Here is a 19546-nt window from a genome sequence, read left to right on the forward strand (position 1 = left end):
CCATTGAGCCATCTCGCCAGCGCACAAACTGTTTCTTTATCATTCACACAGTTTCTTTCTCTTTTCCCCACTCTTCATATTTCCATCCTTTATATTACCTTAAGTTTCCCCCTTTGCTTGAAAATCTTCTATCCAGAATCCTAAAACCCTTCACTATTATAAACTAAATATCTAGGGGTATTCTAGTTTGCTCTCTATTGCTATGTAAAACATCATGACCAAAGCAATCTGAGGAGCAAAGGGTTTATTTGGCTTAGACATCATTGGGAAAAGGCAAGGAAAGAACTCAAGGCAGGAATGAGGAAGGTAGGATTAGAGACCATGGAGGAGTGCTGCTGACTGGCTTGCTCCTCATGGCTTGCTCAGCCTGACTTCTTACACACCCCAGGACCATCTGCCCAGTGGTGGCCCTACCTACAACAATTTGAAGCGTTCACATCAATCATCAATCAAGAAAATGCTCCATATAAGGACTGAGGGGATGGCTCAATGCTTAAGAACGTTGACTGCTCTCCCAGAGGACAGGGGTTCAATTCCTAGCATCCCTGTGGTGCCTAAACTAGGTTATCAGAAGCACTCTCTTCTGGTCTTTGGAGGCACTGCACACATGTGGTGCTAAGATATCTACACAGGCAAAACACACATACACATACACATACACATAAAACAAAATTAAGTAAAAACTAAAAATTAGAAAAAGAAAAAAAGAAAATGCCCCACTTGCTGGCCTATCCAATGGGAGGCATTCTCTCTCTCTCTCTCTCTCTCTCTCTCTCTCTCTCTCTCTCAAAGATTTATTTTTTTATGTGAGTACACTGTTTTCAGACACAAGAAAAGGGCATCAGATCTCATTATAGATGGTTGTGAGCCACCATATGGTTGCTGGGATTTGAACTCAGGACCTCTGGAAGAGCAGATAGTGCTCTTAACCACTGAGCCATCTCTCCAGCTCAGGAGGCATTTTCTCAGTTGAAGTTCCCTCTTCCCAGATACCTCTAGTTTGTGTCAAGTTGACAACAATACTAATCAAAACTGGGAGCCAGTGAAATAGTTCCTTTGTAGAAGTGTGTGAGAAGGGGCAGTATGTCATCAATAAATGGTGATGGAACCATTAGCAAACACAAGCTCATCTATGAAATAGGTTTCTAAAAGCCTGCCCTTGGACAGGCTTCATGAAAGAGATTGGGACTCTAAATGTGTCCATTGATACAGGTTCAACAAAATTGCACTAGGGCACGCCCCATGTTGTATTCTGCTTTATGATTATCTGTGGGGAGGGCTCACTAAAAAGCTCTGTACATTGGTACCCTCTGTCTCTTTGGTAGCTACTTTCAAAACCAGACAGTCCATGAAGATGTGAATTAACTGCTGAGTGTCAAATAATTATAAAGATGCAAATACATATGCATCTTTATTTTTTTCTTCCCCATGGTTGTAACTCCTAATATATATATTTTTTGAGACAGGGTTTCTTTTTGTTTGTTTGTTTTTTTTCGAGACAGGGTTTCTCTGTGTAGCCCTGGCTGTCCTGGAACTCACTTTGTAGACCAGGCCGGCCTCGAACTCAGAAATCAGCCTGCCTCTGCCTCCTGAGCGATGGGATTAAAGGTGTGTGCCACCACGCCCGGCTCTAATATTTTTCTGGTTTGGGCTGTCACTACAATTTAACTCATGCAACCTATGTAAGTTTTATAATGACCAAGCTCATGACTAGGTATAATAGGGATGCTATGATGAAAAATACTTCTATTGGCATACTGGGTGTTTATGGCGCATTGAATTTTTCTTTCTTTCTTTTTTCTTTTTCTTTTTTTCCAAAAATCATTTCTGTATTTGTTTGCAGGGAGGGGTAAATGAGGAAGTCAGATTTCTGGGGATTGAATTTAGGTTTTCAGGGCTGGTGGCAAGTATCTTTACCCATGAGCCACATTGCTAGCATCTTGATGGGTAGTTAATTTAGTTCCTAAGGTTTTATAACTTATAGCAACAGATTTTAGTAAGAATTATGAGATGCACAGGGAAAAGTGGCACAATGTTAGAGCTCTTGCTTAGAATAGCCAAGGCCAGGGAGAGCCCTCCCATGAACCAGAAGGGGGAAAAAGATCAGGGGAAAGAGGGGTCAATGGGTAATGGCAATTGGTACCAAGTTGACAGCTTGACTTGATTAGTTAGACCCATTAGGTGGCAAGAGAGAACCAACTCTTGAAAGTTGTCCTCTAACTGCCACAGGTGTGAAGTGACACGTGCCCCCCTTCCCACAAGCACGCACTCGAATAAATGAATGTAATGAAAAATTAAGAACATAAAAAACTTAATTATATGAAAACTTTTTTTTTTTGTTTTGTTTTTGTTTTTCGAGACAGGGTTTCTCTGTGTAGTCCTGGCTGTCCTGGAACTCACTCTGTAGACTAGGCTGGCCTCGAACTCAGAAATCTGCCTGCCTCTGCCTCCAAAGTGCTGGGATTAAAATATGAAAACTTAGCAAGTCAATGTCTTCTGGAAAAAATTTCCTTGTCCCTATGAGATATGCACACTGCAGTTAGTAAAGGCAAACTATTAAAAAAAAAAAAGGAAGTGAAGATGAGAGAGGGTTTTGGGTGGTGTGGGGAGCAAGAAGGGAGAATAAAGTGGATATGATCAACATACATTGTATACGTGTATGAAAGTGTCGAAGAATAATGGTATTTTTAAAAAAATAAAAATATTCTTAAAAAAAAAGAAAGAAGGAGGCAAGGCCTTAAGTCTTCAGTCAGTATCTTTTTTTTTTTTTTAAATTAGGTATTTTCTTCATTTACATTTCCAATGCTATCCCAAAAGTCCCCATACCCTCCCCCCCCCACAACTCCCCTACCCTCCCACTCGCACTTCTTGGCCCTGGCGTTCCCATGTACTGAGGCTTAAGTCAGTATCTTAAAGTCTTCACCATCACCGATCCTGAGCATTTGACATCCTACACATTTAGTATCCCATCAAAAGTTTGAGCCTATCTCGCCCCGCCCCACCATCGCTCCGCCCAGTTTTCTCCCGGCCCCGCCCCACCTCCCTGGGACTGGGCTCCCTTGGGCCCCGCCTCTTCCGGCCCGCGAGGTTTGATTCCTTTGGCGGGCGGAAGCTGCTGGAACTTGAATCCTGCAGAAATTCCCACCGACTTGTTCCGGCTTTGCTAGACTCTGCAGCCGGCTGCTTCACCTTCTGTCCTGTTCGGTCCTGTTCGGTCCTTGCTGGGCCCGCTGCCCTTCAGGTCAGTTCTTCCGTCCTCGGGCCGCACTCTGGGCCTCGTGGGGCGTGGCCGGGAGACGGAGTTTCCCTGGGGTTCCACCCATCAGCACTGTTCTCTGTGAGAACGTCTAGGTTTTTCGACCCTGGCTTTCACAGATGGTGGATGGTAGTTTTTTTTTTTTTTTTTTTTTTTTTTTGTCTCGGGTTCTGAGATGTATCTTGCGTCTTGAACTCACTGGTCTCGAACTCACTTTGTAGCCAAAGTGGTCCTTGAATTCTGGATCCTCCTGCCTTACCTTCCTGAGCGCAGGAGATACAGGCGTGAGCGCTCCCCACTCCCCATTCCCCGCTCAGCGGGTAATTGATAAAGTTTGACAGAGCATTTGACGCCCCGGAGGCTCCCATAATGGGAATTTCCAGTTCTGTTTCAGTGCTTTTGACTGTCTGCAAAAGCGATTCAGAGATGGGCTTTGAGGCACTTACACTTTTCAACTCAGTTTTCTGGGGTATTCCAGTTAAAAGAGAAATGTGTGTAACCCCTTTGTAGAGCCCAAATCCTTCCTCACCTTGCACCTCTAAAGCAAGTGGCCCGAGACTCGTATTGTAAGGACGCCCAGAGGCTATAGCAGTAAATGGAGGAGCCAGGTGGCTCCTGCCAAGAAGGGTGTGGAGGGGAGCAGTTCCCTGCTTCTCATCCCAAGGCAGGAGCTCACACTAAGGTGAGGTAGTGAGTGTTCTAGTCTCACCTTAGGTAGATTTCTGTGGTTAATGGAGGAGGAGGAAGAGAGGGTTTCAGAGGGGTCTGAAACGTTGGCTAGAGAATTTAGTCCCAACTTTTGTTCATGTTTTGGCTTCTGTTTCTTCTTAAACACCTTCGTGGAAACAGTGGCTCTGTCCCTTTTATCTATTATGAACCAACTAGATGGACAGGTTAGTCCCTAAATGCTTTTGGGAATGAATGCCTCTATTGCTGCTCTCAGAAATCTCCGCAAAGGAGCAGAAGGGTGCCGCCACTCAACTGTATTCTAAGGCCAGGTTGTAAGCCATTCTGCACTCTCATCTGAAATGACCAGATCAGTGTCAATGAGCACGAGAGGCAAGTTAATGTGTTTTGTAGTAAGTGATAGCATGGCTCAAATAACACCATACTGGTAGCAAAATACCCTCAGTTTGCCTTTTATGAGGACTCACTGTATAGTCCAAGCTGGCCTCTAACTCACAGAGATGCACCTACCTGCCTCTGTTCCTGAGTGCTGGTATAAAGGCATGTACCACAGTTATCTAATAGAATCACAAATTTCCCAATATCTAGCTAATTTCTTATTTTTTTCAGAAAAGTGTCTCTATTGCATATACCCCATTTCTTCACCAACTAGAGGAGTTCTGAGATATCATATTTTTGCTTTCTGTATTCCAATTTCTAGAAGGTAAACGGGATGTGTACAGTTATTTAGACCCAGCTTTATACCTACAACATGATCTAATCACTAGTCTCTTTTGGGGGGAGGTGGGGTGGGGTGGGCTGAGGCTTTGAGACAGGGTTGCTCTGTGTAGCCCTGGCTGTCCTGGAACTCACTTTGTAGACCAGGCTGGCCTTGAAGTCAAAGATCCACCTGCCTCTGCCTCCCAAGTGCTGGGACTAAAGATGTTACCTCTGCCCAGCTAGTTTTTGTAATAGTAGCAAAAATGATCTTCCCTGGATTTGAAGATGATATAATCTAGCCTTACAGTGGTGATACTCAAAGACATGGTGTGATTTCAGGGAAGAGGGTAGTCAGAAAAAAAAAAGGATTTAGTGTTTGTGCAAGTCTTTTCCTAGGAACTGGACATTTTAAAAGTCCGTAGGGAGGAATCTGTGAAGAAGTTAATTATGAGCCAAGCCTGGTAATGCAGTTGTAACTGTGTGTGTGTGTGTGTGTGTGTGTGCTACAGTGTGTGTGGGTGGAGGTTAGTTGCCAGCTATGGGAGTTGGTCTTTCTGTCATGGGGGTCCCATGGGGGTCCTGGGATCAAACTCAATTTCAGGCTTGGTAGCAAGTGCCTTTACCCACTGAACAAGTGGGTTTGTTGTTTGAGGCATAGTCTCCTGTAGCCCAGGCTGGAAGAACTTGCTGTGTAGGAAGACCTTGAGCTCCTGCTTCTACCTTTCAAATACTGGCATTACCGGCAAGTCCTCTCACCTTGGTAAAGTTCAACTCTTTATTGGAATTTGATTTGTATAGATGATATGAGACAGGAAGCCAGGTTTTGATTTTTGTTTTGTTTTGTTTTTGATTTTTGAGACAGGGTTTCTCTGTGTAGCCCTGGCTGTCCTGGCACTCAGAGATCCTCCTGCCTCTGCCTCCTGAGTGCTGGGACTCCTCCACCCAGCTCTGTTTGCTTGATTTTTTTTGCTATGGCTAGTTAGTGCTTCCATGATCATTTACATGCCTAAGCTTTGTGTTTACCCCTGTTTGCAAAGGGAGCTGGTGAGCTCTGACAGTCCTTTTATTAGATGTGTGCTATTTCTTCTGTGTTACAGGTTCTGGTTGTCATTTTGAATAACCTTCCAGGTGGACTATGAAAGATTATGACGAACTCCTCAAATACTATGAACTATATGAAACGATTGGGACAGGTAATTGTCATCTTTTTCTTGGAGGCAGAGTACGAATAAAGTAATTCAAAGTATGGTCTATTTGGGTGGTCATGAGGTTTTTAGTATAATTGATGTGGCTTAAATTTTTTCTTTATCTATAACTAAAAAGTTTGAATTTGCTCTTGCTTTTGCTCTTGCACTCTTGCTCTCTTGCACTCTAGCTCTCTTGCGCTCTTGCGCTCTGGCTCCTAAAGATGTAAGCAATAGAGCTCTTGCTCTCTTGCTCTCTTGCTCTCTGGCTCCTGAAGATGTAAGCAATAAAGCTTTTGCCGCAGAAGAAAAAAAAAAAAGTTTGAATTTATTTTAGTGTGTGTGTGTGTGTGTGTGTGTGTGTGCGCGCGCGTGTCTGTCTGTCTGTCTGGTGTGCATCTCTGTGTATGATGTATATGGGGAACATGTCACAGTATACACATGGTGGTCAAATGACAGCTTGTGGAGTAGATTCCTTTCCACCTTTATTTGGTTTCTGGGGCTGGGATGCAGGTTGCCAGGCCTGTGTGCCAGTTGCCTTTGCCTGCTGAGCCATCTCTTCTGATGCTCTGCCTTCTTTAATAAGCAGAGTAGAGCAAGGGTAGCTAGCCTATCAGAGAGAGGCTCACAGGTCACTACAAAAGTGTTGTATTTTAGTGTAACTAAAGCCATTGGAGAGTTTTCAGCTAAGGAGTGATATGGCCTTTTTTTTGAAAGGGTCGTCCTGGCTGCCTGAGAGTGAAGACCCTGGGTGGGGGAGGGCATAGCTGTCAGAAGCAATGGCAGGCAGGAGAGTCCATGCCAGGCGAGGATGGCAGCATGGTTAGAATGCTAGGGTGAAGCTAGTGAGACTGAGTTATAACATACAATAAACTGTGCATAGGTCTGAGTTTACGTGAATATATACATAGTCATGCACTACCTGCTCAGAGAAGGCTTGGGCAATTTAGTCAGAACCTGGGTCCTTTCCCCCAGGAAGTCACTGGTCTGTTTCCCCATGTAAGTAGGTGGGATTTGCCTATGAGTTGTGCATGGAATGCCAGAGAAACGAAGTCTCATGGTCTTGTGCCCAGCCACCTGGGAGAACAGTGGGGAAGACTATGGAAGAAACTATCAGAAACTTCTTTTTGGGTGTATTAATTTGAACATCTTTCAGATAGCTAGAAATATTTAATCAGCCTTTGACCCAGTTCTAATACATTTGTAGTTTTTAAGCTCATTGAAGTTTTGTATAATTTGTCTTCAGTTTTAGTAACTTTATATTGTGTTCTAGCATGTTCATAATAAAGCAAATTTTTTTTAAAAGATTTATTTATTTATTTATTTATTATATGTAAGTACACTGTAGCTGTCTTCAGATGCACCAGAAGAGGGCATCAGATCTCATTACGGGTGGTTGTGAGCCACCATGTGGTTGCTGGGATTTGAACTTCGGACCTTCGGAAGAGCAGTCGGGTGCTCTTACCCACTGAGCCATCTCACCAGCCCCAATAAAGTAAATTTAATTGAAGTATTAAACATGGAATATGGTTAAAGATTTACTTCTATGTATGTGTGGTCTGTGCATGGGTAATCCTTATGTCTGTGGGTGTCTGAGGAGAACAGGAGAGGGTGTCTGTGTGTCTGGAGCTGGAATGATAGACAGCTGTGAGCTGCCTGATGTGGTGCTGGGAACTGAACTCTGATGGTCCGTAAGAGTGACAAACATACTTTATTAGCAGCCATCTCCAGCTCCCATAGAGCATACTTTAAAAGAGTGAATTTTTTTTTTCTGTTTTTTTCAAGACAGGGTTTCTCTGTGTAGCCCTGGCTGTCCTGGAACTCACTCTGTAGACCAGGCTGGCCTCGAACTCAGAAATCCTCCTGCCTCTGCCTCCCGAGTGCTGGGATCAAAGGCATACGCCACCATGCCCGGCTGAGTGAATAGTTTTTTCCTACTTCTTTATTGTAAAATTAGGTATTTGCTGTTCATGGTAGGAAAACAAACTCTATCTATAACAGTGGTTCTCAATCTTCCTAATGCTGCACCTCTCTCATACAGGTTGAGGTGTGCCTCAACCAAAGAATTATCGTTGCTACTTCATAACTTTAATGGCTACTGTTAGGAATTGTCATATAAATATCTGTTTTCTGATGGTCTTGGTTTCCCTTGTGAAAGGATTGTTTGACCCCACCCCCACCCCAAGGGGTTGTCATTCACAGGTTGCAAGTACTGGTCTAGAAACATGGACTGAAAAGAATTTGCAATCCCGGCTAGCATGTTGGAAGTGACAAAAGAAAGGAAAATTTCCAGAAAAACGTGGCTTGATAAAGTCTTTTAAAACATCTGTGTTTGGGCCCTCATTTTTCTCCGTTTGCATTTTTCTGTACTCAGGTGGCTTTGCAAAGGTCAAACTGGCCTGCCATGTCCTCACTGGAGAGATGGTAGCTATAAAAATCATGGATAAGAATGCGCTAGGGGTAAGTTTGAGATGACTTTTTACCTTAATTATACAAAGTTCCATTGATACTTTTATGTATGAATTATAGTACGTTGGTCATATTTGTCTCTCATGACATTAAAAACTTAATTTTGATCAAGGTGTCCCTATATATAGCTGTCCTAGGCTCACCTTGTGTGGAAGTTGGCCTTCAGCTTGCGATCTCTGCCTCACCCTCATGATAGTTAGGGCTGCTGGTGTATGTCTTCACACCCTCCTAAGAAGTATATGTCTTCTCATATGTGTGTGTGCATGGCATGTGTGTGGGAACACATGTAGGTGTGTGTGCACGTATATATTTGAATGGTCCCTTTACATTAGTGTGAGATTCTTTCAGGAATTCTAGGCATTGTACTGTTGACCTACTATGTCAGTAGCTTTTTGTCACTGTGACAAATACTTGAGGGAAACAATTTGAAAGGGGGAAAGGTTGCGTTTTGTCTTGTGGTTTGCTTTGGGCCTGAGGTAAGGTTGGATGTTAGGATGGTTTGAGCTTGTGCTTCAGTGGCAGCGAGGAGACAGTGCGTTCCTTGGCTAGGAGGTACTCTCCTTTATCTCAGCCACGCCCAGGCTTACTGAGTGGAGTCACCCACGTTCAGTGTGGGTCCTCTCTGAGTCCTCAGCTACTCCTGGTGTGTGCTTGCTCGTCTCCACCCACGCAAACTGGCAGATTGAGTTTGCCTTTATAACATTCCTCAGGATACTAATTTTGCAAGGCTTTTCAGTTTTTTGAGCAGTTTGTTTTAGAGCTAGTGATAGCTGCCTAGTATGAAAGTTGCTGATGCTGATGCTGATGCTCGGGACACTTGCCAGAGAGCTTGTTGCTTATCTGAACCAATGTTTGTCAAACAGAGTGATTTGCCCCGAGTCAAAACTGAGATCGATGCGCTGAAGAGTCTGAGACATCAGCACATATGTCAGCTCTACCATGTGCTGGAGACAAAGAACAAAATATTCATGGTTCTGGAGGTTAGTGCTGGGTTCCAGACAACTGAAAGTTTTTGCTTGCTCTTTTAGTAGGTGAGAGAGAATTCTGTCTTCTTAGCTGAAAAGTCAGAATCAGTGTTTGTTCTAGTTTCCTTTCCGTCGCTGGGATAGCGTACTCCTTATAGAACATAATTGAGGAAGGGTTAGCGCAGTTCCAGGGTCACAGGAAGACTGAGAGGAGAGAGAAAGAAATAAATGCTTGCTTGTCTGCTTGTGCTCAGCTGGATTTCTCCAGTCTCATACGCAGTACAAGACCCCTGTCTAGGGAACAGTGCCACCCATAGTGGGCTGGGACTTCCCACATCAATGAACTTAGTAATGGCAGTCTCCCACAGACATACCCACAGGCCAGTCCCATAGAGTCAACCCATGATTCTCTGCCCAGGTGATTCTAGGTTGTGTTAGGTAATAAAGCTAACTGTTATTGTTATTTGTTCTTTTCTTTCACCTTTATGTGGGTTCCTGGGATGAAAGCCATCTTGCTGGCCCTTTTTGTGCCTTTTATTAGTATATATTAATTATATATAATGTGTTACATTATGATATTTAGTACATAACATTTTTGTATATGAAATATATTTATTTTATGTTTATGAGTATTTTTTACCTGCACATCTGTGTGCACCATTTGTGTACCTGGTGCCTAGTGAAACCATAGAGGGTGTTGGATCCCCTGGGGCTGGAGTAATAGACAGCTGTGAGCTGCCATGTGGGTGCTGAGAAGTGAACGTGTATCCTCTGCAAGAGCAGCCAGTGCTCTTAACCCCTCAGTCATCTGTCCAGCTTCCTATCTAATGTTTTGACCATATTTGACCATCTCTGTTACATTATTGCCTCTGGTCCCTTCTTCTCAGCTAGCCCTGCTTCTGCTTCCATGTCTTTGCTTTCTTTTGTTTTGTTTTCTTTTTTTTTTTTTTTGGGTTGCTTACAAGAGCATGGCTACCTTACTAATGACTGTATCCCTGAAGAAAATGTTTCTCCTCCCTTATCAACCATTAGCTATATAAATCCTGAAGAGGGGGCTTCGTAAGCTCTTTTTCTTACTTGCCTTTTCGCCTATAGATAAGTGCATGGTTTTGTGTCAGACATCTGTGTGCTTGTGGGCATGCACACTTGCACACGTGCGTGTGGAAACGCAGAGTGTCTTTCTAGCTTGTTCTTTCCCTTCCTTGTTAAGATCTCTCACTGAACCTGGGTTAGGCTGGCTGGCCAAGGGCCCCAGCTCCTTGTCACAGAGGCTTGTCCCTGCCTGTGCTGGGATGACAGCTCTGTGTTGCCAACTGCAGGCTTTTATGTGGGTGCTTGGGGGTCTGAACTCAGGACCTCATGCTTGTTCAGCATGAACCCCTAGGGGGCTCTTTTTAGGGAGATTGAAAATCAGTGGTCTTTGGACAATGACCAGCAATAATTACTGGAGAAACAATAATTGCTCCTGCTTTTCATTTTTAACTTTAGATGACTGTACGAAATGTGAATTTGTTAACTTGAGAATGAGTTTTAGTACTTTGCTATAAAAATATAAAGCCCAGAGTGAGTTTTTTGAAATCACAGTGGTAGTTGGTTTAACTTCTATTTATTGGTACTAAAACTGCTCAAGGGAAGACTTACTGTTCTCCTTTCTGGAATAATTACTGCGGTGTTGGATCCTGAGAGTGCAGTTCTCTCACTCAGTTACCTTGCCTTTAAAGTTAAACTAATATTGAGTTTGCAGTAGTTTTACTTTCCATTCCTGGGAAGTGATTTCTGTAACGTGTGTAAGTGTGAGTCTCTTGTTGTTGAAGTACTGTCCAGGAGGAGAGCTGTTTGACTACATAATCTCCCAGGATCGCCTGTCGGAAGAGGAGACCCGGGTCGTCTTCCGTCAGATACTGTCTGCAGTTGCGTATGTCCACAGCCAGGGCTATGCCCACAGGGACCTCAAACCAGTAAGTGGCCTTATCAGCCTTAGATGTTTACCTGGGAGTTCAGCACGGTATGCCTCATCTCTCCAGGTGCCCACGTGCTCTGCTTAGAAACCGTCCAGTTCTGCTCCTTAGATTCTTGTTATAGTCAGGATCTGGCCATTCACATTTCTTTCTTAGCATCCTCATGTACATGACATTATAGCTGCCCTTTGTCAAGATTTTATCCCTGGGAAAAATGAGCCATCCAGTATTTTCCATTCAGTGTTCTGTTTTTGTTTGAGACATTGTCTACCTACATAGCCCAGGCTGGCCTAGAGCTCATAGTATAGCCTTGGCTGCCCCCAGCTTAAGATACTGCTGTCTTAACCATCCAAAATGCTAAGATTATATTCCGTTAATTTCAAACCATTCCCCCCAAGAAGGGGGCAGCTCAGCAGAATTGACAGCTTGTACCTTAAAGGACTGATGAAAGATGTGAGCATTCCTTTAGCTTTTAGGATCCAGTGTGTGTGTGATAGTGAGTGTATATTTAAACGTAACTTTGTAAGACAGAGTCAGGAATGTAGAATCAGTCTGCAGCAGTGTTATCTCTTTTAAGTTTTTATACCGAACTCTTCGGTCTGAGTTCCATTTAGTCTCTCTCTTGTTTTTTTGTTTTTGTTTTGTTTTTGAGACAGGGTTTCTCTGTGTAGCCCTGGCTGTCCTGGAATTCTTTCTGTAGACCAGGCTGGCCTCGAACTCACCGAGACCCACCTGCCTCTGCTTCCAAGTACTGGGACTAACGGTGTGCCATCACTGCCTCTCTCCCCTTTTCTTTCTCTTTGTGGTTCTGGGGAGTAAACCTAGGGTCACAGGGTTGCTGGCACAGTGCTCTTCCCTCTGAGTGACATTTCCATTCTCCAGCCTTTTTCTCTTGTTTTCCTTGTTTTGTTTTGTTTTCTAAGTCAGAGTTTGGGGGATGGGTTGGGGAAGACAGGGTATTGCTATGTAGCCCTAGCTGACCTGGAACTCACTATGTAGACCACGCTGGTCTCAAACAGGTCCCCTTGCTTCTGCCTCCTGAGTACCGTCATTAAAGGTGTGTACTTATCCCTAGCTCTATTTTTTTCTTGTTTTTTAATTAGCTTTTATTTATGTTTTAACTTATATTGGATCTCAGCTTCAAATAGAAACAACTCTAAATTATTTTTAGAAATGGTTGGAAGTGGGGTATGACATAGGACATCAGAATACAGTTATCAAAATATCTTTGTTTTCTCAGGAAAATTTATTATTTGATGAAAATCATAAGCTAAAGCTGATTGACTTTGGTCTTTGTGCAAAACCCAAGGTAAGTATGGAAATAAAAATGCATTTATGTCTATAACTATAACTATAAATATCTATGTGTTATTTTTCACTTAATCTTTATTGTTTGGTTATGTCCATTTAGAGGAATATTAAATTTTATCCTTAGCATTAATAGTTTTATAAGTATGCTACATAATTCTGAGATGGAACCAAGATTGTGAGTCCCCCCAGGGAAGCTATGAGAATCTCGAGTGACAGGTAACATGAAGCCATTATGATACGATACTGAATCATGTGCTTGTAGTTTGAGTATTTTGCCACTAGATGATGCCTTTGTTCATTTGTGTACAAGTTGAGAATTGAGTGTGTATCTAGTTTTTGTTACCCAAGTGGTTATATAACTAGGGGTAAGTTATACGCCGAGGTGATCCTCTTTCCTTGTGAAAGAAGAGGGGAGTGGATGGCCATGGGCTTCTACAGTCACTCTGCTCAGGAGTCCCCTCATTTGCACTACGTAGTAAGTGCTGGTGTTCTTCAGCGTAACTTCTCTTTGAGGTGACTTTGAACTTCTCAGCTCTGCCGCTGCCGCTGTCTCCTGTGAGGCTGCTGGTTGGAGGCTTCCTTCTGGGTTCTCTAATGATGGCGCTGCGCTGCTGAGATGAGCTGTCTGTACTCATTAAGAATGTTGAAATTGCAGACTCGTCTCAGCCCTTTGTAGTCCCATGATTATTTCCTGCCCCTCAGAACTAGCAAGGTGCAGAGGGAAGCAGATTTTGCCTCTTCAGTTCTGAATGTCTGCTTCTTTCTGATTCTTCTCCCACTGATGTCTATTCTGAGATCACCAGTGGGGGCTTGTGTCGGGAAGCAGATGATTCAGAAGGCAGGTTTAAAAGGTTTTTTACAGACATAAAAGCTTATAAAGATCATCCTTTGGCATGTAAGTTATATTCTCCACAGGAGGTAGTGGGGATGTTTGTAGAAGACTCCCATTAGCTTTTTTGGTTTTTGGTAATGGCTGCCACAGATTCAACTCATATAGACAGCATCTAAAAAATGGGGAGGTTTGGGAAAGATTGGCCTCAGTTCTGTGGGGCTCTCACTGCGTCACCACGGCCTGGCTCATTTGTAAACAGAGTCTTAAGGTTTCTTGATCCTTTGCCTCTGGTAGAGCTCAGCCCAGGAGTGCAGCGGCAGCTTCGTTTTTAGAAGGCCTGTCTATGTTTCTGTGGGAGAGAAGAGGCTAACGGATCACCGGGGAAGGCGGCGATTGGTCTTAGCACAGAGGCTAGACAGTAGATTAGCAATGCATTCATTCTCCTATGCAGCAGTTGCTTCTTCCTGGGAACAAGAAGGAAGACCTTCTGTATTGGCAAAGATGTGATGTTAAAGCTAGGGACTTGAGTTCTGTGGGTATTCCTTGAGTTCTTGGGTGTGGGAAATCATGGGTGCTCGTATAAATGTGGGGTTGATTACTGTGCAGATGCGTATCTGGGGAAGTATACAATTGATCTGACCTATCTGAGGGGAGAGGATCTTCATGGAGCTCCAGTGGTATTGGAAGTGTAGAGAATCCCAACTGATACAAAGAACTGTGGCAGAATTCCTCACTTTGGGGGATAATTTTTCATCTATCCTCTCTTTGAGTTCAAAGGGGAGAATTTATTAAAGTTTAATGCTTTTAATGTTTATGTTTGTTTTCTGAGACTGGTCTCATGTGGCTGAGTCTGACCTTGAACTCCTGATCTTGCTGCTTCTGGCCAAGTGCAGGGATTACAAATGTGCAGGAGCTGAGACTCACTGTTCCTGGGGCCATAACTACAAGTGTTTGGTTTTTGTGTTACGCAGGGCAACAAGGACTACCATCTGCAGACGTGCTGTGGGAGCCTTGCTTATGCAGCTCCTGAACTAATACAAGGGAAGTCGTACCTTGGATCAGAGGTAATTGTTACTGATTAGTCGGATGTGTCTCTTCATCCTCATTGTGCTGGCTTTTGTTTAAAGTGGCTATAGTTTGAATTGGTTAGGTCAGCTAGGAAGGGTCCAAGGCGATGGTGTTGCGCCCAGTTTTCAAAGATGTTTATTAATTAGCACAGAGAAAAACTTATCCTTCTAGCATAGCTGACTTGTTTCTTTTTTTGTTTGTTTGTTTTTGTTTTTGTTTTTTTTTTTTTGAGACACGGTTTCTTTGTGTAGCCCTGGCTGTCCTGGACTTGCTTTGTAGACCAGGCTGGCCTCAGACTCACAGAGAGCCACCTATCTCTGCCTCCTGAGTGCTGGGATTAAAGGTGTGTGTCACCACGGCCAGCTTGCACTTGTGTCTTAGTTCAGTCAGCTATCTCATTCTCTGCAGCTCAGGTGGTGCTGATGTTAGTGTCATAAAGAAACAAGACACGAGAGGTCAGAAGCTCAGGACTGTGGGGCTGAATGCCTCCTGTCTTTCCTGCAGTCTGGTACAGGGTGCTCTCTGGAAAGGACTAGCACAGGTGGCAGCTGGGCTCAGCTTGCTTTACCTACAGCACCCACATTTCTCATGGAACATCTCTGGGCATAAGTGCTATGTGGGAGAAACTTTAGAAATACTAGCCTACTTAATCTGAAACAGGAATAGATGGGAATTTGTATATTTTTAGTGACTTCATTTTGATCTAAATTTAAAGTATTGTACAAAAATAGATTTAAGACATTTGGTATGTTTTTATTTAAATTTGTAATTATTTATATTCTTCCCTATTTGCTTTATTCTTTCTCCATACAATTTTATGCTCATCCTTCTTAAAAATCATATGAATGTGACCTGGACATCATATTCCTTTTTAATTAAGAATTTGCGTGTATTGTATTTTTTTATATATTGTCTCTTTAAAAACTGTTATATCTTTATTTTGTATGTACATTGGGGCAGCACATGCCCAGTGTACATATGGATGTCGGAGGATAACTTCTGGGGTTAGTTCTCTCCTCCACCATTCGGGGTCCAGGCACTGCACTCATCTCGCCAGGCTTGGTAACCAAGCAAGTGCCTTTGAGGAGCCTTTACCTGCTGAGTCATTTTGCCAGCCTGCATTTTTTTTGTGTATTTATGTTAAATGAGCCAAAATTTTAATTTGTTTATTTCTTGCTTTTGAAATGCTCTTCCATGACCTCTTGGCCTGAGATTCTTTGCCACAGTCTGTACCCGCTACATAGTTGCAACCAACTACTTTATGGGGTGAGGGTGGGATCGGGAGGGGAGGGGAGGGTATCCCACCTTGATAGCTGCACACACAGAGGCCTAGCTCTTTAGCTTGTTGTGTCAACTTTAGGTTGATTTGGTGCTCAGCACAAAGGGACTCCATCATCCTGGTATACATACAAACAACCTGATAAACACACATATACATACACAATTGGGAACAGACACACAAAGATGTGCTTGGAGCTTGCCTAAGGCTTTCAGTTCTGTGAATCATGTGCTAGGCTTTCATGGTTGAACATATTCTTTGGTTTTTGTTTGTTTGTTTGTTTGTTTGTTTGTTTTTTGGGGGTTTTTTCAAGACAGGGTTTCTCTGTATAGCCCTGGCTGTCCTGGAACTCACTCTGTAGACCAGGCTGGCCTCAAACTCAGAAATCCGCCTGCCTCTGCCTCCCGAGTGCTGGGATTAAAGGCGCACGCCACCACGCCCGGCTTGGTTGATCATATTCTTAAGCTCCTCCTGTAAAGCTGGTAGTGCACTTCCTGCAGCAGTGCCTTCCTTGGCCATGGAGGTGGCGAAGGGCGGGCGAAACTGAATCCTGAATACACTTTGAGGCCCTCACTGGGAGACTTGGCAATGGCAGGGAAAATGCTTATTTGTTTATTTATTTTGGAAGAATAGTTTATTGAGTATGCTGCAGGAGGGCAACAGGCTGGGTAGTAACTGGCATGCTGACTGTAGCTTTATCTATGTGTATTTTACTGGATATTAAACTTAGGGCCTTGAATATGTTAACACTATATCACTGACTAAATCACTATCCCTTTAGTTCTGTTGTTGATATTTTTTTCTTTGTTATTTTGAGATAGGATTTTGCTGAGTTTTCAGTTGGAAACCTGAGGTCCTCCTGCCTCAGCCTCCTGAAAAGGACGTTTTTTCGTGTGTGTGTGTGTGTGTGTGTTTGCTGTGTGTATGTCGGTGTTCATATATTTATGTGTGTAGGTCTGAAGTTGACATCAGGTTGATAGTTTGCGCATTATTGAGGCAGGGTGTTACTGAACCCTGGAGTTCTCCAGGTCTGGCTAGGTTGGGTAGTCAGGGTGGCAAGGGAAGCTTGTCTTTGACTTCTGGGCTAGGCATAGAAGTCACACCGCCTAGCTTTTATGTGGTTCTGGGGTTCTAAACTCCCATCCACAGATCTGCCTGGAAAGATGTTTATTCACAGAGCGAAACCCATTTTGGATCCTGTGCTGGACTGGAATTCAGTATGTAGCTCGGGCTGACCTTGAGTTTTTGGGTGTTCTTGCCTCATCCTCCCAGTGCTGGGGTTGCAGATTTAAGCCATTATGCTTCAGACCCTCTAAAACGTGCTTGTACCGATCATCTTTATAGTTGTATTATATTGGTTATTGTATTTTGTTAGCTCTATCTACATGTATGTATGTATGTATGTATGTATGCATGTGTGCATGCAGATGAAGGCCAGAGGACAGCTTATGGGGATTGGCTTTCTTCTTTCACTATGAGGGTCCTGAGAACTTAGGATGTAACCCTAGGCAACAAGCTTCTTTTCCAGCTGATCCTTTTTGCTGACCCTCTTGAGTTCTTTTTAATCTGGAAAACTTAGGTTTTCTTTGTTTCCCTTAATTTTTTTTCTCTGAGACAGACTATCATGCTGTAGCTCTAGTCGGCCCAAAGCGCATTCTGTAAGTCAGGCTGGATTCCCGGAGAGCCCTGGCCTCTGAGGGCTGGGATTAAAGGTATGCACCACAATGCCTGGCTTGTCTGGTTTTTGAAACAGTCTTATAGATCTCAGGCTGTGAACTTACTATATAGCCAAGGATGGCTTTGAACTTCTGACCTTGTCTCTACTTTCCAAGTTGTGGAATGACAGACACGTGCCATTCAGTTTATGGGGTGCTGGGGATCCAGTCATGGGCCTCATGCGTGCTGGACCCCACCCCCTCAGCTTGTTGGTTTTTGTTTTTGTTTTTGTTTTTTTTAATTTTAACTTTGGAAAAATACAGATAACATAAAATCGACCATTGTAATTGCTTTGCAGTTCAGTTTGTTAAGTGCTGTCACATTGTTGTACATTGAAGCTCTGCAGTGCTCTTTACTTGTACAGCTAAAACCCAGCGCTCATTGAACAATACTCCCCCATTTCTGCTTAATCTCTCTGGCTTTTGTTCCATTCTCTGTGTCTCTGAATTTGGTTATTCTGCATTAGGTATAATTTTAATAATTTTTTGTGACTATCTTATATTCTTCAACATGCCTTCCAGGTTTATCTGTGTTATAGAATGTGTGGGACTACATTCAGGCTTGTCTTTCAAAAACTGTGTGTCGTGCGTGCATGGCAGGGCATTCCCTGAACCGGGGGCTCACATTTTCTTGACTAGGCTGGAAGCCAACAGTCCACAGCAGTTTTCTGTCTGCTGTCCTTGGAGCTGGACTGTATAATTTTATGCAGGGTGCCAGTGGGTTCCGGGGCTCTTACTCTTGTCCATGGGAACCTGACTGTCTTAAGAACTGTACCAAGGAGTCCTCAGGCATCCTTGAAAGATGCAGAACCTGAGGCCTTGGAGGTTGTTTAAGTTGTGAAGTAAGCAGTTGAGATAATTCTGGTGTTGGCCTGCAAAGGGCACATTCCATGGTGGGCTCTCTGAGGTTCTCACAGATCCTAACGGGAAGTGTTTCAGCATGCTTTCTTCCCCCAGTTCTTTTTATCTTACTGCCAATCGATAGGTTTATTTACATTTACTTGGACTTATGATTTTAGTTAGTGTGTTCTCTCATCTTGTGTGAATCAGCAGCGAAATGAGGTGCTTGATGAGGCGACCTGAAAGTCTGGTTTCTTTCCAGGAGGAGGGTAGATTGTGTGGAAACATTACTATACTCTTTTCATCTTTCAGTTTAATCTCACACATAATCTGTTTTGACTTCTCGTGGTATTTGGTGTTCACTTCCTGTTTTGCCATAACTTAATGAATTACATGTTTGCATCTCTCAGGCATAAATGCTTAACTTTTGATCTACAACTTGGTACACAAATTACCTGTTGACTTGAAAGGCAAGCTTTTCACGTCCGTCCGACATCCTGGAGTCCTGGCTGGGCTCTGGTGTGATTCAATTGACAGCTCTACATCCGCTGTGTACTCCTAGATAGGCGAGGCTGTCGCATTGTTTAACTAGTTTCTCTTTTATTTGTCTTTGTCAAAAATGCAGTCCTTTACAAACTTCACAAGAATAAGTGAGGGTGGAGACTGACTGACAGTTAGGCACTCGATCTTTGGGCTATTCGCAGCACGGAAGCTGTGTTAGTGTTCTCTAAATCACCAGAACTTACTGAATGGAAGGAAAATACAGATTTATTAAACTGATTTATAGATTATAGTCCAGATAATCTGTTAATGGCTGTCTCACAAGGAAAAGCCAAGAATCCAGTACTTGTTCAGTCTATGAGGCTGAATGCCTTTGCAGTCCTGATCTGGTGCTGGTCTGAGAGGATTCCTAGAGAGCCTAGAAGGTTTTCAGTCTTCATTAGAATCCTGACAGTAGTGGATATGATACCAGCCGTGAGAGCAGGATAAACGGACTTGCCAGTGAGAGTAAGCAATAGCTTCATTCTTCCATGCCCTTTTATGCGGGCTGCTACTGGAAGGTGTGGCCCAGATTTAGGGTAGGTCTTCCTACCTGAAATATATATTCAAGCAAACCAATACTGTGGTTTAGTTGATTCTAGATGTATTAAAGTCGACAACCAAGTTCGGCTACTACGGGAGCCATGATTAATAATGAGGCATGTTTATTGCGCAAAGCGGGTCTTACTTGAATAGTCATTGCTCAGGACTCAAGGAAATCTCAGAAAGTTACAGCTTTTTTC

The 19546-nt window shown here is 43.3% G+C and overlaps 1 protein-coding gene across 2 annotated transcripts in view; it reads left to right on the forward strand.

Annotated features, from left to right (window-relative positions):
* Positions 1-3077: 3077 nt before the first annotated feature.
* Melk (maternal embryonic leucine zipper kinase) overlaps positions 3078-19546 on the forward strand; it is a 63767-nt gene continuing 47298 nt past the window's right edge. Inside the window, exons 1-7 of one of the 2 annotated variants that reach the window (XM_006537640.3) lie at positions 3078-3241; positions 5740-5835; positions 8201-8286; positions 9159-9275; positions 11075-11218; positions 12459-12527; positions 14333-14425. In XM_006537640.3, the coding sequence (XP_006537703.1) occupies positions 5778-5835; positions 8201-8286; positions 9159-9275; positions 11075-11218; positions 12459-12527; positions 14333-14425 (567 nt within the window). In that variant the 5' untranslated portion in view covers positions 3078-3241; positions 5740-5777. The remainder of the gene's footprint in view (positions 3242-5739; positions 5836-8200; positions 8287-9158; positions 9276-11074; positions 11219-12458; positions 12528-14332; positions 14426-19546) is intronic. The other variant, NM_010790.2, reaches the window with a different exon arrangement.

This window comes from Mus musculus, chromosome 4 (genome assembly GCF_000001635.26).
Source record: "Mus musculus strain C57BL/6J chromosome 4, GRCm38.p6 C57BL/6J".
NCBI lineage: Eukaryota > Metazoa > Chordata > Mammalia > Rodentia > Muridae > Mus > Mus musculus.